The sequence below is a fragment of the Camelus ferus genome, chromosome 6 (assembly GCF_009834535.1).
Source record: "Camelus ferus isolate YT-003-E chromosome 6, BCGSAC_Cfer_1.0, whole genome shotgun sequence".
NCBI lineage: Eukaryota > Metazoa > Chordata > Mammalia > Artiodactyla > Camelidae > Camelus > Camelus ferus.
Genome location: NC_045701.1, coordinates 83,320,425 through 83,347,618, shown reverse-complemented (window position 1 = coordinate 83,347,618; position 27,194 = coordinate 83,320,425). Strand labels below are relative to the sequence as shown.

The 27,194-nt window shown below is 48.9% G+C and overlaps 1 protein-coding gene across 1 annotated transcript in view; it reads right to left on the bottom strand.

Moving 5' to 3' along the window:
• Nucleotides 1-23,358, bottom strand: part of SLC24A4 (solute carrier family 24 member 4) — a 152,266-nt gene extending 128,908 nt beyond the window's left edge. Inside the window, exons 1-2 of the mRNA XM_006184187.3 lie at nt 23,229-23,358; nt 21,097-21,207 (exon numbers count right to left, since the gene is read on the bottom strand). Of these exons, the coding sequence (XP_006184249.1) occupies nt 21,097-21,207; nt 23,229-23,358 (241 nt within the window). The remainder of the gene's footprint in view (nt 1-21,096; nt 21,208-23,228) is intronic.
• Between the last annotated feature and the right edge of the window lie 3,836 nt (nt 23,359-27,194).

Genomic DNA, 27,194 nt, shown 5'->3' with positions numbered 1-27,194 from the left:
TATTTATTTATAAACGTTTTTTTATTGAGTTATATAGTCATTTTACAATGTTGTGTCAAATTCCAGGGTCGAGCACAATTTTTCAGTCATACATGAACATATATTCATTGTCACATTTTTTTTTCACTGTGAGCTACAAGATCTTGCATATATTTCCCTGTGCTACACAGTATAATCTTGTTTATCTGTTCTGCATATGCCTGTCAGTATCTACAAACTTTGAACTCCCAGTCTGTCCCTTCCCACCCCACTCCCCCTTGGCAACCATAAGTTTGTATTCTATGTCTATGAGTCTGTTTCTGTTTTGTATTTATGTTCTTTTTTTTTTTTTAGATTCCACATATGAGTGATCTCATATGGTATTTTTCTTTCTCTTCCTGGCTTACTTTACTTAGAATGACATTCTCCAGGAACATCCATGTTGCTGCAAATGGAGAACCCTATTTTAGATCCCCAAACCCATCCTGGTCACTTTCTCCTTACCCCAATTTATTGTTCCTCATGCTCTGTATCACCCGACATTACACATCTACTTATTTGCAGATTTATGTGCTGCCTCCTCCACTAAAACTCGATGACTCTGTTCACTGCTGTATCCCCAGTGCCCTGGCACCCAGCAGAGAATAAATACCGACACCAATCCCCACCCCCACCAACTATAACAGCCTTTACTGTGGTGTCAAGTCCTGTTCTAAGTGTTATACTTACATTAATGCATTGAACCCCAAGACAACTCATCTCAGGGGTCATTCTACAGATGGGGAAATTGAGGCACAGAAGGGTTAATAAGTAACTTGCCCAAAGTCACTGCTAGTCAACGGCAGGGCCAGGATTCAAACCTAGGCTGTCCAGCTCCGGAGTCTGCACCTTCAGCACTTTGATGATTGAATGATTGATGAAGGAGTGATGCTGCTACAGTCGGCATTCTGTATCTGCAGGTTCCACATCCCCAGATTCAATCAACCACAGGTCAAAATTTGAACTGCAGTTGGTTGAATCCACAGATGCAGAACCCATGGATAAGGAGGGCCGACTGTACCGCTCCATTTTATATAAGGGACTTGAGTAGCCTCGAATTTTGGTATCCCTGGGGGTCCTGGAACCAATCTCCGGTGGATTCAGAGGGATAACCATACCTTGATCAATGAGTGGGGCAGGCCAAGTCCCTGAGTCCCTCATAGGGTTGACCTGCATTCTGCTCTAGGGTACAGTGTACCCCCCAGGCATTCTGCATGTTTCCTCAGTCAGGCCCCATCACACTTTTACCCTGCTTGCACAATTATTTGTGCAGCAGAATTTTAGGAAGTCTCAAAGCCAGGAGAGAACTTGAAGTCCACTCAATGCCTGGCAAGTCTCCCCAGACCTCTCACCTTGACACAGCAAAATGCAGCATCTTGGAAACAGGCAGTGCCCGGATACTTAGTGAGCCAGCCAGATGGCGCCCACTAGGTCAGCCCAGTTCTCCTTGCTTCTGGAGGGCCCAACAAGACAAAGCACCCTCCTTGGCAAGAGCCTGGTCCCTGCACCTCTCTCCCTCCCTCACCTTCAGACAAATTGTCAGGTCTATCAATTTGACTATGACCCAGTCTCTAAAATTGGATTCTCTCTCCACTTCACTGTCCCTGGACCCCTAAAACCTCAAACACTTCCCCAGAACCAGTTCTATCCTCTGTCCTAAGGTTGGAGTCATCTTCCCAAAGCACATTCCTCATCCTATCAATCCTTGGCTCAGAAGCCTTCCCCAACTCCCACTGCCTCGGTAAGAAATCCAAAGGCCTTAGCTGGACACTAGAAGCCTGCTGTCATTGGATCATCAGATTCTAAGACAAGCCCTCTTCCCCAAATCTCCCCCTCACTTAACACTACATGGGAGCAAACCACACTATTCTACTACTGAGACAGACTGTATCAGTCAGTGTTCACTAGCTGAATGTTATGATACAATAACAAACAACCCCCAAAGTATCAATGGCATACAACACATATTTATTTCTTACTCACATCAGATACCAGCAATCATGGGTTGGCTTCTCCTGGCTTCCCATTCTAAAATCCAGGCAGAAGGATAAACCCCACCGGGGACACACCATCCTTATGGGAAAGGGAAAGAGTAAGAGCTGGCAGAAACAAGCAACAGCTTTTAACGCTTCTATTCAGATAGAACGTAAGTCATATCTGCTCATGTGCCATCAGCCAAAGCAAGTTTCACATCCACGGCCAGGATCAATGGAGTGAATACCCTACAGTGTAAGTCACATCCCCACCTACATGGGAAGGTCTGGAGGTAAGTAAATGCAGACAGTAACACAAGTCACCACAGAAAGTCCTACCTCAGGGCTCAGGTCCACGTAATTCCCTCCATCCATGGGTTCAAAGGTCATCCATACCATCTTTAAGGCCAGTTCCTTCATGAAGCCCCACAAGGCAAAATCTCTCGCTTCTCTGATCCTTGACACGGCTTCCTCTGCTTCTGAATGAGATCTGAATGTCCCTCTATCCCCAGAGAGGATTTTAGTTATTGGCCCTTCACAGCTCACTTTCCCTGTTGGATTAGAATTTAGAATCCTTGAAAGTGGAGTCGGTCTTCCTGTCTGTGGTATTCTGCACATGGTGGGCATTTAAGAAACGTTTACTGAGTGAGTGAATAAGATGATGAAGTAGAGAGTCAGATTTCCGTTTGACTTAAGAGATTTTTTTTCTTGGCAGAAGCAATTTACTTTCCTCATTATGACCCACTAATACCTGGCTTCACGTTTCCTCCGCCTTCCCTCACTGTATGTTAGCAGGAGCCTGTTCAGTTCATCTACACTTGGCAAAGTCTTCCCACATCAGAGGCTCTTAAATTTCTTGGGTAAATGAGCAAATGAGTAAATAAATGAGTGAGCAGATAGCCTGAGCAGACTTTAACCCCAGAGGCGGCAGGAGAGGTGTGAGTGGCAAACCCAATCCATCTGAGAGGCAGGGAGAAACTAGCTGGAAAAATCTGGCCTCAAGGATTAGCTAAACTCAAAACAGTGATTATTTAATCAAACAGAGAATGATGGTGATTTTCTGATAAGTCTGCAAACTGCTTCTAACTCTGTCTGCCAACTCCTCCTGGAAAGAGACGACAGGGTACTACAATTTAAGACACAGACTGCATCCAAAAGGCAACTCCCAAGATACAACCACAGGAGACAAAAGAGGTGAACATACAGATGTTCGATGTCGATGTGATGACAAACCACATCAAGCAGACCTTGAGGGATCAGGTAGTTTCGGGGTCACCCCGGCCACTTGTTGCTATGTGGACACTGTTTTATATGAAAACAGGAAAGCAGCAGAACAGGAAATCATGAACTTCCAAGTGAGATGAACTGGACAGTCAGCTACAGCACACAAGCGGTGAGCTGAGTGGCGATGTGCCTTCAACAGCCAGCAAAGCCAGTTGCTAGGTGATCGATCTCTAACGCCAGCAGCTCACAAAAGTCCGGACCAAGTAACCCACACAGGGTCCTAGGCTGACTCTCAAACCCAAAATGGCCCACACCCCTGCTCCATGGTCCCTTCTCCATGTTTCATGATGGATTTCACAGCCAATTCAAAGGACCGCTTCCAAGAAGATGGGTGTGGAGGAGCCTAATATATAAAAAGGGAGAAACGGCCTTTATCCTCCGCCTGTGAAGTAGATGGAGACCCAGGCATTAAAAAGCCAAAAAAATTCTCTAAAAGGAGGACATGGTCAAGAACTGAAATCATTCTTTGTTGTTAGTAAGTTTTTCGTAAGTCATTCCTTTGCTGTCTCGTGTCTCTACGGAGTGAAACAGCTTGAAGGTATTTCTGCCAGTTCGTTCAAACCACGCGTGCCACACTCGCCAACTGGAAAGAGTGAGGGGGACGGTCCCCCGCCCCATGACAGCACAGTCAGGTGTGCCCACTCAGAAAGGGGTTTTCTTGATCCCAGGCTCTGCGGCTTGGCTGGGCACTGGTTACTAGGTTCGAAGTGAATGCGTGGGCTTAGTTACCATGGGTTCACCAGCTCTGCTCCTGCAAACTGTGCTTCCAGGCCCAGAAAAGGAGCAGACCCCCTGGAGCTCATCTCCTCCGACCCCCGGGGCGTCCTGCCCGGCAGGACCTGGCAAAGTGCTGCTGTGATCTCTTCAGGGTTGAGGGTCTCCTTACAAAAGACGCCAGGATCATACAGTCCCAGAAGGAGAAGATGGAGTTGGAAGACTTAACTTGGAGTAAACACAAGCTTTTGGCGTGATTTCCTGGGTCACGGTATGCTTCAAAAAATAATTTAAATGCCTTTGAGTCTTTCCTCCACACTGTGACACATCAGACCAAAGTGAGATTGGGCAATCGAGACTGCCAGACCCTGGAAATTTAATAGGGATGGCAAGACCACTCAACAGCGGCTCCCAAGGTCAAGTCCTGCTGAGGCAAATCCCTGACTCAGGGAGGGGTGGCATTCACCAGCCCAGGCCATCTGGCTGACAGCATGAAGGCCAGAAATGCAATCTCTCAATCTCCAAGTGACAAGGAGAGTCAACAGGGATCTTCTTGGATGGGAACTATGTGAACTGCGGTATTCCTACTGCTCTCTATAAACAAAGACTGGCCTCAAAATCAGAAGTGCTTCACCTCATTCGCAGTCAGCCCTGCACACCACGGTGAGGCAAGTCCACATCTTGGCACTAAACGGCAGCCCTGGTGATACTACATAGGTGCAGGCAGGGTTCACCCCTTGAGGACAGGGCCTCCCTAGCAGAGGTGGACAACAGACACTTGCCAGTCTGGGCTGGTTTATGGGAGCCAGAGGCTGCCAAACACAAGGTCATCCCTTGCCCTCAGGCATGGCATCATGGCCACCCTACGCCCTGCAGACCCAAGGCAGGAACTCCAGGGTAGGAGCCCGATCTGGAGGGAGACTCAGGGAACGGCTGCAGTGTGAGCCATGCTGGGACTCAGTGGCCTCAGTTCCCATCCCAGCCATGCACCGCCACTGGGTGTGAACCTCTGTAAGTCTCCCCACCCTGGCTATTCATTAACGTCACCTTGGGAAGCCTTACGAACACCTCTGCCCAAGCCCCAGCCTTAAAGATTCTGGTTTAATTGGTCCAGGGTGGAGCCTCGGCATGGGCTTTTTTTTTTGTAAGGCTCACCAGGTGAATCCAAAACACAGCCAGGGTAGAGAACCTCAGCTATAGACCTGGAAGTCCCACCAGTGCTGTAATACACGGGTTGGGGAGAGTGGGTTGGATTGTTCAGAATTTCTCCGCCTACACTCTTCCCCCACTATTTGGGAAATACTAGGTGTAAAAAAGTCTAAAGCTCAAACATTGCATAGCCATGTTCAGAGCAGCATTATTCACCATAGTCAAAAGGTGGAAACAAGTGTCCATTGATGGCTGAATAGATAAAAATGTGGTCTAAACATATAATGGAATATTACTCAGCCTTAAAAAGGAAGGAAATTCTGACACATGCTACAACATGGATGAACCTTGAGGACATCATGCTAAGTGAAATAAGCCAGTCATAAAAAGGTCAATAATGTATGATTGCACTTAGAGGAGGTATCTACAGGGTCAAACTCAGAGACATGGGGGTTGCCAAGGGCTCGGGAGGGAAAAGGAGTCGTCACTGGTTAATGGGTGTGCAGTTTAAGCTGAGGATGATGGAAAGTTCTGGATGGCGGTGATGGGTGTACAAAGATGTGAGGTGTACCTAATGCCACTGAACACTTTTAAATGGTTAAAGTGGTAACTTTTACATTATGTGTCTTTCACCACAACACAAATTTTTAAGTTTAAACGTTTCTTTCCTGCAGAATCCCCAAGAACCTGGAATATGCCACTGTGACCCACTCTGTCTCCACCAGAGACAGACTTTACAAGTCTTCCTTCAGCTTATCTGATCATGAACACTTTTTGAGCAAAAGATGGGGAGGGAGGCAAACCACCTTGAGGGACTGGTGCTCCTTAAAGCAGCTTGGAGAAGGCTGGATCCAGCTCTAAGCACAAGCTTTCTGTATCTGAGCACTGGATAAGCAAAGCATCTGACAAGCATGACCTCATTTAATTCTGCCAAGACCCCTGCCAGGTAAGTAATATAACCCCCATTTCTCTGATGAGGAAACTGAGGCTCAGCAAGACCAAGTCACTTGCCCAAGGCCACTCAGCTCACTGGCCAGGTTGGGACCCAAACCCAGGTCAGGCCAACTCTACTCTCACAACTCAAAGCAGCACTGGTATCATCCAGGAGCTTGTTAGAAATGCAGAACCCCAGGCCTCACCCAGACCTCCAGTGTCTGCATTTTAACGAAGTCCCCAGGTGACCGCGGGCACATTGAAGATGGAGAGGCGCAGCTCTGAACGACACCACGCACTGCCTCCCTCTGTGATCTCTCGGGGCCCTTCTGACTGTATTGTGTGACACTAAGTAGACACTAAGTATTTGTTGTGAGCTTGGGGGCTGTGGAAGCAGCAGCTCCTCCTTCCCAGTGCCTGTGGCCTGCAAATGAGACACCAGCCCCGCACCTTCCTTTCTTCCTCTGAATGCATATGGGTCACCCAAGCCCGCAAGTCATTTAGATACTTGTCACACCACTCAACATGGGCATTTCTCCAGCTAAGGAACAACAAGGAAGATTTAAATGATCAAAAGGATTTCAAAGCAATTCTTTCAAGGGCTCGCCCCCTCCAAGGCCCACAGAAGAATTACCCAGAAATTAGAGAAAAGATGTTTCAGCACAGCCGGTCCTTTCCACGGGCCGTCAGCTCACGCTGCCCAATCTGATTTAAACAGCCCAGGTGATGGGGTTTCCCTCCATTTTCCTGAGGAGGCCATCTAAGAAGCCAAGGGTTCCTTTAAGAGGCACTTAGGGGAGGGGAACTGCCCCTGGCTCTAACCTCCTGGTCTGATGATTCCCTGGGTGCAGCCTCCTACAACCAGGTGAATCTGCAAAGCCACATCAAGTGCCCTTTCTTTGCCCAGCCCCCTTCTATGGAGGCTTAATAAACCAGAGCGACTCAGCTGCTCTCATCTCTGCTTCCAAGTTGTTTTATCTATTCCATTAATTGCTTTTATCGACACTCCTGCAGGTCTCCAGGGAGTTTCCACTTCTTGCTGGTAAAGGGTTTCTCCAGGCTGCAGACCAGCCTCTCAACACAGGGACTCCCACCTCAGCTCTCGTTCACGCCCTCCATGTCCTGCGTCACCAGAGCCACCCCCCCTCCCGGGGCTTTGTCCACACCATGGGGGTCAAGCAAGGTCCTCGGCATTTCACAGGGTAAGTTAATGGTCCCCTGTCCTGAGTGTTTACCTCCAAATAAGGTAAGACACAAAGGCCACCAGGCCACTAAGGGAGCCGTGGGCCACTGCCACATGACCAGGTGCCGACAGGATGACATGAATCCTTTCAGGACGGGCCCTCAGCTGTCCCTCTGCATCAGCAGGGTGGGTGGAGAGCGGCAGGAGAGGAACCAGGAAGAGGCTGAGTATCAGCTGTCCCCAGAAAAAGGGCCACAGCGTCTTCCCTTTGCCACGTCCGTACAAGGTTCTACTCCTCAGAAACTTCCCTACAATTCTGTTTAAATGCCTGTGTGTTGCTTACAGCAAAAGCCTCTGCATTGAAGCCTCTGCAAAATCCCGTGCGGTTTAAGCCCTGCTGATATAAAAAGCGTAATAAACCCGGTCTCCCCACACACGAGGCAACATGCAGAAGGAGCCCGAGGACTGCGGTGACCTACACTCCCTCCCCTATCGACTGTGCTCCCTGAGGCCAAGAACCACATCTGTGGTCCCTTCACCTCCACTCCAGTGCAGGGTGTTGGGGGTGGGCAGTTCCTAGGGAGATGAGAGGAATGGTTCCTAATCTTAAACCCGCCCCCATGAGCCAGACGTAGGCCTGGCTTCCAGGAGGGGTGCACCTTAGGCTAAGCATGATGAAGCCACAGGACCCACCACGCCCACTCCAGGACTTGACCCGACAGCCAGCTGAAAACGCCACTCTTGTCCCCAGTCCAGCCAGGTCCTCCCTTACCACCCTATTTCTGCAATCACCGTATCCACCACCAGGAATGTCGCACGCTCCCATCTGTGCAGCAAATACTCACTTGCGTCAAAGCACAGCTCCAATACTGCGTGGTGTGTGACGCCCTTCAGCAGTGCTGGGCTTAGCGAGGGTCACTCCAGGTCACACGTGGTGATTACACCTGGGGACTCACTGAGGACCAGGACTTCTCTCCCTATCCCAGTATCAACCAGTGCCCTGCCCACGGATGTCCAATGAGTGTCTGTCTGATGCAGACTTCAGAAAATGAAACAGAGGACAGAAACCAGCCACTGTGCTTAGCACAAGGCTCTTCGTGGGTGAGGGTCCCTGTAGAAGGGTCCGATCTAAAGAAGGAAGGAGTGCTTCCCAGGACACCACCTTGTATAATGGAGGTGTCAGGGACCATTTATCGGTATCACGAGCTAACAACTCCTACCTCCAACATCTGCTGAGACCTGTAGACTCTGCCTCAGTCTATTCCTCTCCATCCTGAACGAGACTATCACTTTTGCCTAAATCTCTGCAATGGCTCCTAATTGTTCTCCCTGTCTTCCCCATTTTTTTTTCCTAAAAACCTTGTTAGGCATGATGCTAAGAACTGTCACATATTATTTCAATTGAACTTGCCCCCTACTTTGCCAGCGGAATCATATTCCTAAAAGACAGAGCTGCTCAGACACCATCCGCGGCCCCCCTGCTTACAGGGTGGAGCACAAAGGCCTTCGGGTGTTCAGGAACCTTGATCCCACAGCTTGTTACAAGCTGACTTGCCTCACATACCTGCCCACACACCTTGTGCCCCAGGCTCACCGAGGACCTACCTGTCCTTCAACCCTTCAGGTTCTTCCCCCAACAGAACACAAGCTCTGGGGCCAGGTGGCCCGAGTCCCAGTCCCTGCTCGTCAACTCCAGGCTAGGAGCACGTGGGCAAATTATTCCACTTCTCTGGGCCTTCCTGGCATCTGCTGTAAACTGGATAGACCAACAACAATACCTACCACCCACCCTCACAGGATTATTACAAGGGTCAGTGAGGGAACGTGTGTGAGGCCCGTCCCCAGTGCCCCCTGGATGCCATGCTCTTCTTGGTCGTGACACTGAGGACTTTGCTATCATCCTTCGTCTGTTCTTCCCACCAGGATGGTAGCACTTTGTACTCCCCCTCATATTAAAGGTGAGTTTCCTGGATTTTGATTCTCTCAACTGGAACGGAAGCTCCCTGGAGTCAGGGTCCACGTCAAGGTCAGTTTTAATTTCCCCACGGCAGGCCCTGCAGACAGGGTGGTTCAATCAACACTCAACTAGCCAGCAGACACCAAGCCCAAGAGCGGCCTCCGACCAGAGCTCAGGGAAACTGATTTTCTCATCCATGGGATCATTCTGATAAACACAGATCTTAGGTACGGAGCTGAACCTGGGTCCCTGACCTCAGCACGTGTGCTTGGAATCAAAAGTCAGACATTTACAGTGTGAAATGAGAACACAGGAGGAAGTCATAAAAACCGGTGTTTGGAAGGACTTTCTAGAAGACCTCTGAACCTTTCTTTCCCAGCAGACGCTCCCCCAAAGGGGCTTTTGCCGCACATGGGCCATGCACGATGCTTTCCCCAAATCCTGTTTGTGGTCTTGTGGGTCAATTCTGGAAAGCCCCAAATAACTAATTTTCTCCATTTCACAAGAAAGGGATGCTCTTCAAAGGGTTAAGTGTCTACTATAGTTACACAAACAATAGTAACAATATTTGCACAGCGCTCGCGCATAATCTTTAAAAGCCTTAGGATAAACCGCGTCACCATTTCGCCCATGTCACAGGCAGGAAACCAAGGCTCTCAGAAACAAAGTGATTTATGCAAAATCGCACAGCTTGTGTCAGGGCCAGAAGGCAAACTCTGGTCTCCAGATTCCAGATCTCATTCTTAGGTCCCCTTTCAGCAACAGAAGGGACCAGATCCGGAACACACACAGGAGCCCACTGCAGCCTGCATGGTCTGGGCCATCCCTTAGCATCAGCCATGCAAAAAGTCAACAGTTTCTCATCCTCAAAGAATTAATAACAGGCAAACGTAAGCCCAGATAGCCATTTTTTAACTTTTTTATTCAAAATAAAGCAAGTGCTGCTTTTACAAAATGCAACCTCAATTCTTCGGTTCTAAACGTTTATCCAATAAAGTTACAGTTCAATTATCTTTTGGAGGTAATTTTAGCAGCAAGAAATTTGTGTAATACTTGCTCTGTGCCAGGCCCTCCTATAAGCACATTACATACATCAACATACTTAGTGCACGACACACACACACACACAGATCACGGCACCCTTCTAGTGTTTGGGATGTATCAGTGAACAAAACAAACCATGCCCCTTCCCTGAGGTTAGAAGATAAAGTAGTTCAAGGTCATATAACTTGTCAGAGCAGAGGCAGGATTGGAAACTAGGCAGTTTGGCTCCAAAGTGCGTGTTCTTAACCCTTGAGCTCGTAACTCTTAATTCCTCCTGGCTAGGTGTCCTGATCTGTCCCAAGGCATCAACAGGCTAGAAGGGACAGCCGGGGAGACAGGGAGCTGCAGCCCACAAAAGCAGCGACTAACAGGTAGAAAGAGGGGGTCTGTCCATCCAGCCACAATTTGCTGCAAGCTGAATTTAAGCCTCAGTCCTAAAGCCAAAGATGCAGGGGATACAGCCCTGTCCTCATGGAGCTCACAGGCTAGTGGGGAAAAGACTGGCAACTATTCCTATTCTTTTAACCACAGTCTGCCCCGGGCCTAGCAAACCTGTGAATTGGGGTGACTGCCCTAATTGTGGGTTGGTGGGGGTCAATGTAAACCAGTTTGCTAACTTCATCCTGGGCAGCTGCGGCACATTTCCCAGTCCTACCTCCTTCTGCTTTAAAAAAAAAAAAAAAAAGTAATCTGATTCAGCCTAGCCCTGGTTGAGCACTGACTCCGTGCTAAATCCCCAAAGCCTAATTACTTAACTATTGTGCATGGTAATCTTAGGAGGTGTTTGTTTTCTCTCTCCCCTCGGACAGCCAATGAGCAAGATGCGGTGGTTGCTAGTGAGCATCGCTCGGGTCGGAGATGCTGCCGTGACTTCTCAGGGAGCATTTTGATATGCACGGAGCCCTCTGCTTCAGAACATCCTTCCACGGCCACCTCCTACCCTTCCAGGGCGGGCTCAGATGTCACCTTCTCCAGGGAGGGCACCCTTGCCCTGAACCACCACACTCTTTCCTCCAGAGGTATTTGCCACAGGCAGCTCTGTCTGTTGTTATTTTAAGCCCCTGTCCACTCCCCTCCTCCGCCCCCATGCAGTGCATGCTGCCCCCTGACAGCCGAGACTGAGTGCCTTCCAGCTTCAGAGCCTAGTACAGTGCAGGGAGTGTAGATAGTCAAGAAAAGCACACTGCGATTAATTGCTTGGGCAATTACATGAGACCCAGAGCTGGAGCCTCATTCTATGCTGAATTAGCAAAGGGAGCTATAGACCTAGAAACTAGTGGCACTTTCCCACGTGCAAGATGACCAGCCACTGAGCGGAGAGCTCCTCTGCATCTCAGCCACACTGTGACTTTCTGTTCCCTTCCCAAGGGGACATCCACTGCCCTTTCAGAAGAAACTGTCAATTATTCCGGCACGTTTATTTTTCTTCTTTTTTAGTAAAATGCTATGCTCCAATGGCCTCTTCATAATGGACAATGTTTAATCAAAAAACCCCTTTTCAAGCATTTGACTTTTCTGTTGAGTTGAACGGCTGGATCTCTTCCACCCAAGGCAACACATGGCAATGCTTTATGATTTCCATTTTTAACTCAGGGAGGAACGTTGCTCAGAGTTCAAGAGGAAGCCGAGTGGGCGCTTTTTGTATTGCGGGAGGCCGGCATGGCGTGAAGAGCGGAGAATCTGGAAGTCAGGGGGTAGCAGATGGCCCAGTAAGGAGGCGAGATTGCTAGCAGATGGCCCCGATAGTTTGGATAAGACAAAAAGAAAAAAAAAACTTTTGATTGCAAACAAATCAGTATTAGAAACATACCAAGAAGCAGGGCCCACACAGATGTTTGCTGTTGCAACGGGTAGGCATTCCCTGTTTCTCAGGGGGTACCCAGACAGTGGCGGAGGCTGGAAACATGGCAACGGAAGTCCTCATCTTTAAATTGTCTTTTCCACCACCCTGGTTATTAATCGTTATGGATAAAGGCACAGGCCCCCAATTCAGGCCATCCAAATTCAAAAGCTTGGCTCCACAGGGGATGTTCCGGGCAGTGAAACTATTCTGTAAGATATTGTTATGGTGGATGCGTGTCATTATACAGCTATCGAAACTCACAGGATGTACAACAGAAAACAGTGACTCCTGATGTAATAATAATGTATCAATATTGGCTCATCAATTGCAACAAGAGTACCACAGTAATGTAAGAGGTTAGTAGGGGAGGCTGAGAAGAGAAGACTATAGAAACTCTACTTTCCTCTCACTGTTTCTATAATCCTAAAACTACTCTAAAAAATAAAGTGTTAATTACCTCTCTCAAACACACACACACACCTGGCTCTTCTTGCTGGCTGGGTGACCTTGGACTGGTTACTTAACCTCCCTGGGTCTCCATTTCCTCATCTGCAAAATGAGGACACAAACAGAACCTACATAAAGGGTTGTTAGGAGAAGCAAGTAATACACAGAAAGCGCTGAGAACAGCACCCGCACAGAGCACGCTGGTGTTGGCCAGGATTACGGTGACGGGGGCAGCTCCTGTGTGCGGGGTCCGCCTTCAATACTTTGATACGTCAATGTGCTTAATTTAAGGCTTGCAGCAGCCCTAGGAGACAGGTAGGAAATGCTGCTCTCCTCATTGTACAAAAGAGAAAACCTGAAGCTTAGACAGATTATATAACCTGCTGAAGGTCACGTGGCTGGTCAGTAAGGGTGAGCTGGGACACAAATCCACACGTCTGCCTTCACCAGCACAAGCTGCCATCTCCAAGGAGGAAAGAGTGGTGCGTGCTGGGACAGGAGCATCTCCTGGCTGCTGGAAATCTCTGTACTTATCCTACGTAATCTAGCTTTTGGGGGTGTATGTGAGAGTGGAGAGGGAGAGGGGGTGTGCAGGGAAGGAGAGGAGGAAGGCAGAGGAGAGAGAGAAATAGACTGACCCCAAATGCCAGGCAGGATCTTGGCAGAGCCATTACTGGAACCCAGATCTTTGGCTCCCAAGCCACTGGCCCACTGTATTAACATGAGCACTCCCACCCACCCCCAACAAAGCGAAGCACAATCGCACCAACAGGCTGCTGCCTGCCTTGGCTTCCACTTGTGATCAGGCTGGTGGCTCTGCCAGACGATTGACATCCGAAGGTAGCTGGAGACACTTGCCCTCTGGAGGTGGCCCTGCCCAGGAAAGCCCCTCCCCAGGCCAGAACGCCTGCTGTGCTGTCTGGGACAGTCACTGAGCTGTGATCTCCCTGCCCACGGAATAAGTTCATTTCTTGTTTTCCAAGGCAGAACTTGCTTTTATATAACAACTTTCAAACTTGGGATGTGTGACTTGTCTCCCAAGCCTGCTGAAGCAAACTCTGAACAGACGCGCGTTCAGAATTCAGACACTTCAGCTTGTCGTCGGTACCACCTCACCTCCACACCCACACATCCTGTTGTACTTTTTGCAGCTCTTGGTCCCCTCCTCCGACTCTTGCTTGGTTTCTGCACCTCTGCTCCCCATTCAGGGGCGCCTACAGAGACCCACAGCGGCAGGTGCCCACTCAATGAGCTCATCTCCTCCCGACCCAGCCTCGACACCAGCTCCACGAGCAGGGACCCCCCCTGCCACCCCACCTCCTCTCACCATGGCCTTGACATCAGCCCTGATACAGAATGAAAAGTACAGGCAGATCAGAGCCAGGCTGACCACCTGCACCTCCACCTCGCACCTGCAGCCAATGCCTCTGCATGCAACGTCTCCGCTCTGCTCACCTGGACAGTCTAGAAACTACCTTCATCTTCGGAGTCATCTCTAACCCTCTCTTCCCAAGCCTTCCTTCTATGACACTACTGTGGGCTGAATGTGTCCCCACAAAGTTCCTATGCTGAGCACTTAACTCCCTTCCCCAAAGCAGTGGTGTTGGCGATGGGGCCTTTGGGAGGTAATCTGGGTTGGACGGGGTCATGAAGGTGGGCTCTGGGCTTTCGAGGAAGAGACAGCAGAGAGCTTGTTCCCACTCGCTCTCTCCCAGCCACGGCAGGACACACACAAGCCGGGAAGAGTTCTCACCAGAGCCTCATCAGCCCGGCACCCTGATCTCGGTCTTGCAGCCTCCAGCACTGTGAGAAAGTACGTTTCTGTCGGTTAAGCCACCCAGTCTATGGCATTTTGTTACGGCAGCCGGAGTGAGACAGACACACAGCCACCAGGCCTTTCAAAAGATGAAAGTGGAAAACCAAACATGACAAAGCAAAGCCCTCCAACGTCAATGGGAGGAGCCAAGCTTCTGTCTCCTTTTCAAACATGAGGCACAGGATGCTGGGAAGCAAATGAACAGCGGTGACGTGGTGGAAGGTAGACCACTGATTCAGTCTCACATGTGCAGGAAAAGGCAGTGTAAGAACAGAAGGCAGGCCCACCCCAGCTAAAAAGCCAGAATGGAAACCACCATCTAACTGTCGAGGGGCAAAAAACAGTTTTTCTACTCAGAGCCAAGTTCTGCAAGGTAAGCCATCCTCCAGCATCCCCAAGCCTCAAAAGGTTAAAAAAAAAAAAAAACAAAAACAAAAAAAAAAAACAAGAAATGTGTTTCCAGAAGAGAAAACATTGTTTGGCAAGATGTTTACTTCTTACTTGTCCTCATAAAATTCAACTGACAAATTGTTTTCTAGTCTCTACAATACACAGGCACTGTGTCATCTCTGGATAAACAGATGAAAAAATAATCATGAAAATGGAAGCTACTGCCTGAACATGTACAAGTGCTTGACAGGTATTAACTCATTTAATTCTAACAACCCCCTGATATGGATGCAATTACCACCCTCTATCACCCTCATTTTATAGAAGGAAAAACTGAAGCACATACTGTGGTTTTAAAAAGCAAACAAGGTTCACCTTTCATATCTCAGTTGAGGGAAGCAAACAAACAATATAACAATGAACAGATTTAGTTGTCTGTAAAAAGCTAAACCAAGAGAACCAGTGAATTAGGCTACTTTGAGTTGGATGATCAGGAAAGGCCAGTGCGCACTGGCCATCACAGAAGGAGCCCATCTCAAAAGGTCTGGGGGTGGCGGGGGAGCAAGAACGTGGTTCCCAGAAGCTCCGAAGTCAACCACAGAATGTGTCCATCACTGGTTCTGAATTCACAGATCAGGGCTAGGCCCAGGCAGCTATAGCTTTCAGAGCCTCGCAGGTGCTCTCACCTGCGGGCCAACATTGAGAATCCTGGGTTCCACACTCAACTGTCTTCAAACACCCCAGGTGGCACCACAGAGAGGTGTGTGGAAACCCTTTGGGTCCCGATATGGACTGAAGGTTTGTCTGTCTGGAATTCCTGTGTTGAAGCCCTAACCCCTAATGTAGTGGTGCTTGGAGGTGGGGCTTTTGGAAGGTCATTAGGTTGAGATGAGATTATGAGCGTGGAGTTTCCATGATGGGATTAGTGCCCCTAGAGGAAGAGAGACCAGAACTCTGGTGTTCTCTCCACTGAATGAGCACACAGTGAGAAGGTGGCCGTCTGCAAGCCAGGAATGGAACTAGCCAGCACCTTGATCTCGAACTTCCCAGCCTCCAGGACTGTGAGAAATAAGTATCTGCTGTTCATAAAGCCACCCAATGTTCCATCATTGCAGCCTGAACTCAGACAGTCCCCGAGGGACTCAAAGTCACTACCTCTCATTCCTATGTCATGGATCTTGCAGGGAGGGACCCACTTCCTCTGGTGGATGATACATTAACGACTTTTCCATAGACTTCAGTGGTCAAAGATGAAGTTTGGTCTTACTTATTTATTTTTTAGCTTCCCTACATTTAAAAAAGAAAGCAAACTGGTTTTCAGGAAAATCACTGTTACACCAGGTCTTAGCCTTCGTTTGACACCCAAATACTTACTGGGAGCCTACAAGGTGTCAGGCAGTGCTCTAGCCCAGGGCTTCCCAGCCTCTGGTGCGCACAGGAACTGCCCAGGGAATCCCATTAGGATGCAGATTCTGACTGCAGTAGGTCTGGGGTGGGCCTGAGGGTCTGCATGCCTAACAAGCTGCCAGGTGATGCCAACCACACTGAGCAGCAGGGCTCCAGCCCAGTGAGCATCAATCTGGCTTCAACTTGGAATCAGCTGGGAAGCTGTTAACAAGTACCCATTTCGGGGCCCCACCCCAGACCAATGAAATCAGACACTCCAGGGGTGAGGGCCTGGGCATGTCAAGAGCACTTTGGTGATGTGAACGTGTGGCCAGGGTTAAGAATCACTGGGCACAGAGCAGTGAGCAAGGCAGCCCTCAAGGGGAGACAGACGATGAATAAATTATTTTACATGGAGAGACACATCATAAAAATAATACAGGGTAACATTATGGGGCTGGGGGCACTTAAACTAAAGGACAAATAACGAGAACCACCACCAAGATCTGGGGAAATGACCCCAGGCTGAGAAACAGTCCATTTTCCACATCAAGCCTTAAGAGATGACAAGAGTGGAGTCCCCTTTGTGTTTTTAGGAAACAAAGCTACTCCTCTGACAGGTGAATAGGAGCATTCGGAGGAGACAGAAAATAAGACATGGTCCCTCCCTGAAGGTTCTTATTAAACTGTGAACTCATGTTTGTTGACCACCTACTGTGGGTGGTGCTTCTGCTCCAGGAGTTGATACAGCAGGGAAATTCTTAAATCTCCATCTTCGCTTATCCCCTAAAACACCTCATCTGGTAGATCAGGGCTGGGAGCCCTCTGGCTGGTGGAGGAGGCAGAGCAGAAGCCTCAGAGGATGCAAGGACCTCGTGGGGTGTTTATGGGCAACTCCTGTTAACTGTGTAGAAAAGAGGGAAGCCATTGGATGCCACCCTGTCACAACCCTGAAACGCTAACTGGGAGGGAGCTGCCCCAGGACAGGACACTACAGTGAACAGTTATAAAGCACTGAGTGCCGACTCCCGGGGGCGTGCTAGTGTTGGGGGAAGAAGCTTCAGTCCTCCCCCTCCAGAGGCAGAGCTGGAGCCAGGTCTAAGCTGGTTTAGTCCCAGCACTCCCCTGTCCAAGTAGTTGCCTTAGGGAAGTCAGGGGACCCAAGCCAGGCCACCAGAACCTAAGGCTTCTGCAGAAGCACCTCAGCCACGGCACTCTGTCCCAGCATTTTGGGATCTGGGAGGACATAACGCCAGAGCTGTAGTCACCACTTCCCCACACTGGATGATGCCAGAGACAGAAACCAAATCACAATACTTCACCTTTGATCTCACGCTTTCAGTGACTGAGCCAATAAATTCCTTTTGCTAAACCCACCTTGGAGAGGTTTTCTGCCACTGCGGCAGAGGCCTGCCTAATCTAGACCCCAAGGCTCCACAGAACTACATCGACCTACTCACCCTTCTCTGAGCCCCTGACGCTGTCCGGTGGGGCTGCTGACTGGGGGACCGCTGCAGTCCTCCCGTGTCACTGAGCTTCCCTGCACCAGGACTCCGTCTGCTCAGCTGTGAGCTCCTTGATTACCAGGGCCGCCGCTTATACTTGCTCATAACTCCTCTACCAAGTGGCCCCTGCAGGGCCGGACACACGACAGCAGGTGCATGCTACATACTTGTGGAATAGAAAGCGGGCTGGACATTCTCATGGTCCAGGGACAAGGAGGCTGGAAGGGAAGTTAGGCTTCAGCCCTGCCCGGGCTGGGAAGAGAGCTGGGGCAGGCGCAACAGAGCAGGGAGGGCAGGCAATTTGGAGCCATGTGACCCAGGGATGTGCCTACCAGCCAAGAGATCTTAGGAAGTCACTCAATTTCTGAGCCTCGTGTTCCTCATCTTTACAAAAACACTGTAAGGATTAACATGCTTAATATTCAAAACCCACTTTCATTCCATCACTTGACCAATGTTTACTGAGTCCTTTCTATGTGCGGGATCCTATCCCAGAAACAGGCAACACAAAGCATCATCCAAATTTACTCATTGCTAAATGTTTTGCCTGTTTCCCTCCCTGTAAGGAGGACAAGGCCAGGTCGTCTTGACAGATAGGACTGACTGCTCCATAGTTAGTAGAAAATTTTTGATTAACAGTACACTGAAGATACAGGGACACCAAGGCAACAGAAATAAAAGCAAAAATAAACAAATGGGACCTAATTAAACTTATAAGTTTTTGCACAGCAAAGGAAAACCATAAACAAAAAGGAAAGCTACAGAATGGGAAATAAATATTTGCAAACAGCTCAATAACAAAAAAAAAAAAAAAATGCAATCCAAAAATGGGCAAAACACCTAAACCAATGTTTCTTCAATGAAGACATACAGATGGCCAAAGGGCACATGAAAAGATGTTCAGTATCGCTAATTATTGGAGAAATGCAAATCAAAACTACAATGAGGTATCACCTCACACCAGTCAGAATGGCCATTATTAAAAAGTCCACAAACAATATATGCTGGAGAGGGTGTGGAGAAAAGGGAACCCTCCTACACTGTTGGTGGGAATTCAGTTTGGTGCAGCCACTATGGAAAACAGCATGGAGAGTTCTTTAAAAACTAAAAATAGGCTAACCCTATGATCCAGCAATCCCACCCCTGGGCATATATTCAAAGGAAACTCTAATTCTAATGCACCCCAGTGTTCAGAGCAGCACTATTTACAATAGCCAGGACATGGAAACAACCCAAGTGACTATCAACAGATGATTGGTTTAAGAAAACATGGTGCATATATATACACACACACTCGTACATGTATGTAATGGAATACTACTCAGCCATAAAAAATGAAATAATGTCATTTGTAGCAACATGGACGGACCTAGAGATTATCATACTAAGTGAAGTTAGACATAGAAAGGTAAATATCTCATGATATCACTTATATGTGGAACTTCCTTTTTTAATAAAACTTCCTTTTTTGATAAAACTTCCTTTTTTAATAAGACTCACAGACATAGAAAACAAACTTATGTTTACCAAAGGGGAAGGCAAAGGGAGGGATAAATTAGGAGTTTAGGATTTGCAGATACTAACTACTAAATATAAAAAAGATAAACAAGGTCCTACTTCATAGCACAAGGAACTGTATTCAATAGCTTATAATAACCTATAATGAAAAAGAATATATAACTGAATCACTATGCTGTATATTTGAAACACAACACTATAAATCAACTATACGTCAATTCAAAAGAAAAGATACAGGCACAACAGTGGGGCATAAGAGACTCTATTCTAAGAAACAGGGCCTTCTTTAAGCAGACATGACCACACTAGATGTCACAGAAGCTACAGGAGGAAGACACAGCCAGCCCAAGATGAGGGCATCAGTGAGCTAGAAACCAGTCGAAATTGCACTAACCTTGATTCTTTACCCAAAGTAGCTAAGTGTTCCCCATGTGGATGGTGCTAATTCTGATGCATCAGGTCTCTGGAGTGAGAGGACGGGGCCCCCACAACAGTTCCCGGCCTTACACATGTTCACTTGTCAGTTTCATGCGTGCATCCACCACTTACGGTGTCTCCAGGAGGTTAAGTGACAGGCAGGGCACCACTGCCCAGCGGTCACTGGGGGACATGGGAGTCCAAAGGGAATCCCGGCTGCTTCTCTGCAAGTCCACCCAGTCCCCTCCCCAGCAGGCAGAAGACGAATAATTTGAAGGTTTACCTAAACCTCTATGTCCTGGGTGGACGTCTCAGAAGGCATCCTGAGGGATGGGAAGCTGGTGTAGGAAACAGGCTTTGAGGGAAAGCCCTGGCCTTCTTAGGTGCTTAACTAACCAAACATTTCAAACACGCTGGCCTCGGCTTCAGTGACAGCGTCACCACTTGTAAGTTTTATGACTTTGAGTGATTCGGGTCTTCTCCCTAGATGTTCCCTGACCTGTAATATATGGATAAAAAGGATAAGACCTGCATGTGAAAATAAGCCACAGGAAGACTGCCATCCTAGTCTTCTCCTCTGGCCTGGGTTTCTATTTCCTTTTACAACATAGCCCCACACAGAACCTTACCAGATTCTTCCAGCAACCCTGAAGTAGACAAGTACATTCTGCCCATTTTACAGGTGAGTAAACAGACACCTAAAAAGATTAAGTGGCTTGCCTGGCAACTTGGTGAAAAAGCCAAGTGGTACCCATCTATAATAAAACCTCATAGCTCCCGAAGGGCTTTTTAAATACATCAGCCCCCCACTGAGTTCTTCTCACAAAGATCTCCAAGTTTTGAAGCCAGAGCTAAAACCCAGGACTGGCCTGTCTTGAGACCTGGACAGCCTCCATTCACTGGCCAGTACACTCTCTTCTCCCGAAAATTTTCACCTTTAAGTTTAAGCAAAGCCTGCAGGAGAACAGACGAGATGCCATCACTGCATCCTCACAGCCTCTGCCCCCCTGGAGAAGTCTGGAGAGGAACATCAAATCACCTCCCAGGGCGAGCAGAACCTGTTTCCCAGGCTTGGAACTCCTCTTCCAGAGAAGGAACCCCAGTGCATCTTACACCTGCAGTGACCCTGGGTGGTCCAACCCTGGCGGGTGTTCCCAAAGTGCCTTCTGCCAGAGCAGCTGGGTTTGCTGCCCTCAGAGCTTCATCAGATGGACACAGCGAGCAAAAGGGAAAGAAAACAAAGATACAGGCAAACAAAATTGGGGAGTAGGGGGGACAGTGAAACTTTAGGAGCACTATAAGAACAAAACATGAAAATTAAAAAACTCTTGAATGTGAATTTTTCAGCTGTTGGATCAAGTTGCTTAGCAGCACAACTGATTACCTTTCAACACCTTACAGCTACCCTTTCCCACTCAGGTTCACGAAGCCACCGTTTCTCAGCTCTGGCTTTAACTATCCACATATGCACCATCTCTAGGCCGGGCCAAAGGCCTTGCGGGAAGAAGCTATTTCTTACCTGGATCTGTGCAATTCTTAGCTGCCTGCGTCCCATTCACTGGTGCCATCAGCCTTCTATTTCTCCATGTGTCTGGTAGAACATGTTTGCTAGCAGAAGCTGTTTTGTGCCCTGGATTGGGGAATAAAGGCACAAACACCATTAGATCAACATGGTGCCTGCATTCTCACAATGGCCTTACATGTCTGCATCTAGCTCTGTCAGCAACAGCTCTGACTATTGAGAGCCATCTGCAGGGAGTGACACAATGATTGGAAGCACATCACCTGCTCACCTACAGCAATCTGCTTCCTAGATCTATTTCATTGTTTCTAGTCTCAGATAGGTCAGCATGAGATCTGAGATTAGCCAAGATGTCTCTGGTCTTGGCCCCTCACAGATGCAACAAAGGTTTAGACAGATGACCATTACGTTCTTGGCCAGTAAACATGCTCAGGTGTCCCTGCCCTGAAGGACAGCAAGTCAGCAAACAGGTGGAGAAAGTTGATGGGGTCTGGCCCGGGGCTTCTCACCCTTTAATGCACGCACAAATCACCCGAGAGCCTTGTTAAAGTGCAGATTCTGATTCAGTAGGTCTGTGCCAGGACCCAGGATTCTATACTAACAAGCACCCAGGTGATGCTGATTCTGCTGGTCCAACGGCCATACTGAGAAACAGGGGAAGATCACTGATGTGGATGCTAATGACCAAGGCCAGTTAAACTCCTAAAAGCCTTCCTGATGCTGCAAATAAAAATGATTCTCACTTTAAGACCTCTGAAGTATTCATTTACCTCTCCTGAGGTGCACACTGCTTCAGCTGGGTAATAATAAGTCTTCTATAATGCTGACATCTAAGCGCCTCTAGGTATTTTGTTATTGCTGGTGTGTAATTGAGGGTGAAAACACACCAACTTGCCCAATTGCAAAGCACCAGGTATTAAAGACTGTTCAAATAACCTTTCTGGATTTCTGTTGAAAAGAGCCACTTTTTTACCTAACATCCTCAAATCACAAAATGTGAGTTTTGAAAGGCAGTATTAAGAGTTTAATCAAGTTCCACCTGATTTTTATCAATCAGTATAAACCTAAGCTGTTCCTTTTTAACTGCTCAGGAAGGTACTATCTACCTTATTCCCCATGTCCAGGTTTCTAAATCACATTTCTTTCATTTTTAAAAACGTTAGAAAAAAAATTTAAAAATGTATGTACAACCAAATCACTTTGCTGTACACCTGAAACTAACACAATATTCAATTTAAAAAATAAAGTTGCTAGAGGATATTTTAAAAATAAAAATAAGACGTTAAAAATACTAAAAGGTCACAGCAGCTTACTAAAATTGGGAATGTTAGCCATGTGAATGTCTTCTGAAGGTTTCAAATGGGCTCACATCCCCTACTCCACCCCTAAACATTTTTTGTAACTTTCTTTTTCTCTCCATCACAAATTTGCATATCCTAAGCAAATCCCAAATCCCTCAGTCCCTTCTTGGACGGAGGAGCGTAGAGAGTGGCTCCAGACACCAGCGCTCTCCTACCGTGGGGATTGAGAGGAGTTGAGAAGTGGTGCTGAAACACAGCAGCAACCTCCCGAGGGGACAGGCTGCCCTCCGACATTTTTAGGGTTGGGAGAGGATGCGTCAGAACACCCAGGTTGCCCCTTTGGCACCCCTTTAGTAGGGGCGAGGGAAGGGCTGAGACTCAGTTCCCAGCCTCAGGATCTGGGTTTTCGAGGGACGCGGAGTACAACCTTCTTTGCTCAGCAAAAATGGAAAGCATTCAGTTTGGTTCGCCCCAGACTATGAGAATCCATACCTGGACACCGCTGCTGCGCCGCCCGCTCCCTGTGCACTCCAGGGGCAGAACTCTGGCGCCAAGGGGCCAGAGGTTCAGGCTTTCGCCTTAGTAACCCAGACCTTCAGCCGCGTTCTGAGCCCCAAGGGGCCGCGCGCAGCTCAGGGAAACAGGCGCCACAGCTCAAAGCGTCGATATCTGCCCTCCCAGGTGCGCTCTCCCTGCCTGGTGGTGAAGGGACCCTATGAACCCTTAGGACCAACCTGACTGGGAAGAAAGGGGTGACATCCCAGAGCTGCCCGGCGGCTCCCCAGCCGAAGTCCCCCGACTCCCGGGCTGGTCCGTACCAGTACCTACCCCAGCTGCCAAAGAAGCCAGACGCACAGCACACCAGGGCCAGCACCACGCACACGAATCCAACTTGCTGTGGCAGCATCTCTCGCCTCCTGCGAACTTTGCGCGGCCGGAGGGACCGGCGGAGCGCCATCCCGGAGCGCCTGGATGCCGTCTCTGGGAGAGGATGGGGAGCTCCAGCAGCCGAGTGCTATCTGTGGTCGAGCGGCGCTGGGACTGGAGAGGCAGACGTGAGGCTCAGAGGCGAGGGACTCCGGGCCAAAGCTTCATGGCCAGCGGGCAAGGTCGGTGGGGAAGCCCAGAGGGTAGAGAAGAGGTGGGGACGCGCGGCGCGGCCGGAGCTCAGAGTCCCGCGCGCGGCGTGCGCGCTCCGCGCACCGTGGCTCCGTGGCGAGGAGGCGACGCTGGCACGGTGGCGCTGGCGGCCCTGGCTCGCAGGGCTGGCGCAGTCCCGGCGCTGGTGCTGCTACCTGCCCGCTCAGCCTCGGCGCCCTCGCCCGGCCGCAGCCCTAGCAGCAGTGCCCGGGGGCGCCCGCAGGAGCACTCAGTGCGCCCCCGTGCCCGACGCCGCCGCTCCCACTCGCTGCATCCTCCCCCTCCAAGTTTAGCGGCAGCCGCCCGCCAACGATGCTTCCCGGAGAACCAAGCCCGGGAGGCCCACAGCACTGAGCAGCGAGGCAGACTGGACACGCCGGACCTGCGACCCTCGCCGCGAGCAGCCTCGACGTCGGCCCTCTGGGGGCGAGCTCTCCCCGGGAACTTTCTCTCCGGCTGCCGGCGCCTGCGTCTGCGAGGCCGTGGCGCCTCCCGCCCGCTGCTCTCGCCTCCCTTCTCCTCCCCCCACCCCGCCCGCCTCTCACCACTCCCCCGCCCCCAGCACGTGTACTCCTCCCCTAGGGCGCACTCTCCGGTGCGCTCCTCCCTTCCCCGGTGAGGCTCAACTACTGACCAACACAATCGCTCTCCTTCTCCCCTTTTCTCTCCTCCCTCCCCTACGGAGCCTAAACAAGCCCCCCTCTAACCCTCGGAGGCTGCTGCAGAGAAGAACAGGTTATGGCACCGCAGGGACTCTCGAAACAAGGGTTTCGATAGAACCGTCGCTATAGTCCGGGCTCCGCACGACCCCCGAGGCCACCCGAGGCCCCCACCACCCCCCTGGGGCGGGAGATGCACGAGAAGATTAATTGCTCGAGCAGAGCTAACAGGCTTGCAACAAGCCAACGAGCGCCAGCGCCCGCCGGGACCGGCTCCTGCAGGGCTTTCTGGACGGCCGGGGGAGCCGGCGGCGGGGGCGCAATGCCGACCCGCAAAACGCTGGAAACCTGGCAGAGAGAAAGCCGAGAGTTCCGCGGCCCCGCCGCAGATAGTTGAGCTTTTGATGTTTTGGAGCCTTACCGCTTCACGGGGCTTTCTGGATTTTGTTTTGTTTTTCCTACCTTTTCTCTGATCAGCTCTCTAGTGTAAACCGCTTTAAAAATGGGGCAAGAGGGAGAATTTCAGAAGAGCAGCAGCTGAATTGTAATCCAGGTGCAAGCCAGTGATGGGGACCTTCAGGGTAAGGGCCTCAGCCCAGAAGGTTTGTGACTACCCCTGGGAAGGACGTCCTTCTCTGGCCAGTTCATCAAGCACCAACTTAAGGCCTGCTAGGGGTTAAGTCCACTTAAAATCCTTTTTTGGCACAAGGCCAGCTCTGTTTAATTAAATAAATACACACCCACCGTGTGTGGGACCTGTGCCAAGTGCCAGCCAGAAAATAAAACAAAACAACCAAAATGTGTGTAAGATCCAGTTCCTGCTTTCAAGGAACCCCAAATCAAAGGGGAGCCAGACCCTTAAATAAATGCCTGTTTAATAGGGTCAATTCTAAAAGCCATTGTTTTTGCAGAATGTGTTATTCCATCACAACTCAAAATGTGGTCCACAGCAGCATAAGCATTGCCTGGGAGCTTGCAAGAAATTCAGGCTCTAGTTCCAGCCCAGACCTACTGAGTCAGAATGTGCATTTTTAACAAGACCCTCTGGAGATTTATGTGCACATTCAAGTGTGAGAAGCATGACTCTTTCAAGTCTGTCCCGATGCTTCTTGGGGATCACCATCTGCACAGTTCCTCTTGGACTAAGCAGGGATAATTTTGCTTGTGTTAGCCTGGCATAGTGACACAGGTAAGAGGCACCTGGAGGACCAGGGGAAGGAAAAGATTCACTAATTATTTTCGGCAATCCCATTTCAGTACCCACGGATACTGAAGGCATGAACACAAGACTAATGCAGTGGAAACCCCTAGAGGAAATGAAATGGAAAAGGCTGGGTTGACTTGTTTAGAACAACCCAGCGTTCTGTTTTGTCTGTAGATCAGTCTTACCATTGAGGATCTTCTCCTATGTGGGTGATCTCTACCAAACATACCTGCCAGTGATAAAACAAAACAAAACAAAACAAAACAACAAAACAAAACAAAACAAAAACAACAACTTTTCATACGTTTGCAGAATTTTCTTCTCATCGACCAGGCTGTATAAGGATGCATTTATCAACCAGCAAATAAAAGCCCATAGAACAGTGTTAAATACATCATTTGGAAAGCTAGCCAAGAGCCCTTGGCGTATTTTAGCCAGCGGAAAAAGTTAAGCTGATAATATGCTCTTGTCCTGCTGTAAGACAGCATTCAGTTGGCATTGGTTAAAGCAACTCTAATGAACAAAGTGGCATCTTATTATTAGGATTTAATATTTTCTTAAAACTTTTGTCCGTGGAGCTCATGTAGGGCTGGTGAAAATAGATATTTTTGAATCCAAAACAGGCCAAAGGAGTCATCAGGTGTCTGTCTTTAAACATTTAACCAGCTCTTTAATAGAATGTTTCTTTGACATCTTTCACCTGCTCTCAGTTAATAGAACCCTTGGAATAATTTCACATGCACAAATGGATTCCTTTTATTTGACAGTTTAAAAAGCAATTCGTTTGAAATTGTACTTTTTGCTTCATTTAAATAGTGCCCATTACCAAATAGCCTTTGCTGTAGCTCTAATGACTCACCTGGCAAAAGAGAGAATTGGGTTTTATATACCTTTCAGATTCAAAGCATCCAGGAGCATTTTGGAAGCGAGGCCCTGGTGATGAATGGAAAATGCATTTCTGGGTTTATCTTAGGCCACAGTCCTGGTTTCAGTGACACTGGATTCATAGTATCCCCTCTGCAACAGTGTTTCCTTCTGACATGACGTAGCAGGAGACTGTCCCACGTGACCAGCTTTCACCATTTTGCTAGGAAGGCTCAGCTGGTGGGGACAGGTACCATTTTTTTTTAAGTTTTTTCCTATGAAGAGCCTCACCATTTAATTCATCTTCTTACTTAGTTTTTTCAGTGATTGTCCCTATGAAGCATTCTGGTGCCTCCTTCTGTCTTCCAGGTGGCTGTACCGGTTGACACCACTAGGGCAGAGGTTCTCAAACTTAAGCTGCATCAGAATCCCCTAGAGGGCTTTGAATGCTCAGATTGCTAAACCCCACCCCCAGGGATTCAGCTTCAGTAACTCCGGGTGGGGCCTGAGAATTTGTATCTCTAACAAGTTTCCGAACCAGCTAATGCTGCTGGACCAGGAACCACATTTTGAGAACCACTGGGCTAGGTTCTGCAGTGGTCACCATAACACACAGTAAAACAACGGAAGTTTGCTCCAGGGTAGCAGAATACATGACCCCAAAATACACCACTTTGGCATAAAGATTATTTTGAGCTGAAGGCAAATGAGAAGAAGCAGATACAAGAAAAGCTCTCTGCCCTCCCCGCCATTTGCCTAAATGTAGGAAATAAATTTGTAGAGATGTTCCCCTCTCTCAGAAAGAAGTTAATCACTGGCGACAGGTCTAGATCCTCAGCAGCCCAGGGACCGCACCAGAGGAATCCATCTACAAACTTTGCTAAAACTTGAGTTTATCCAAACATTGGTTTCCCGGTATATTTGCTT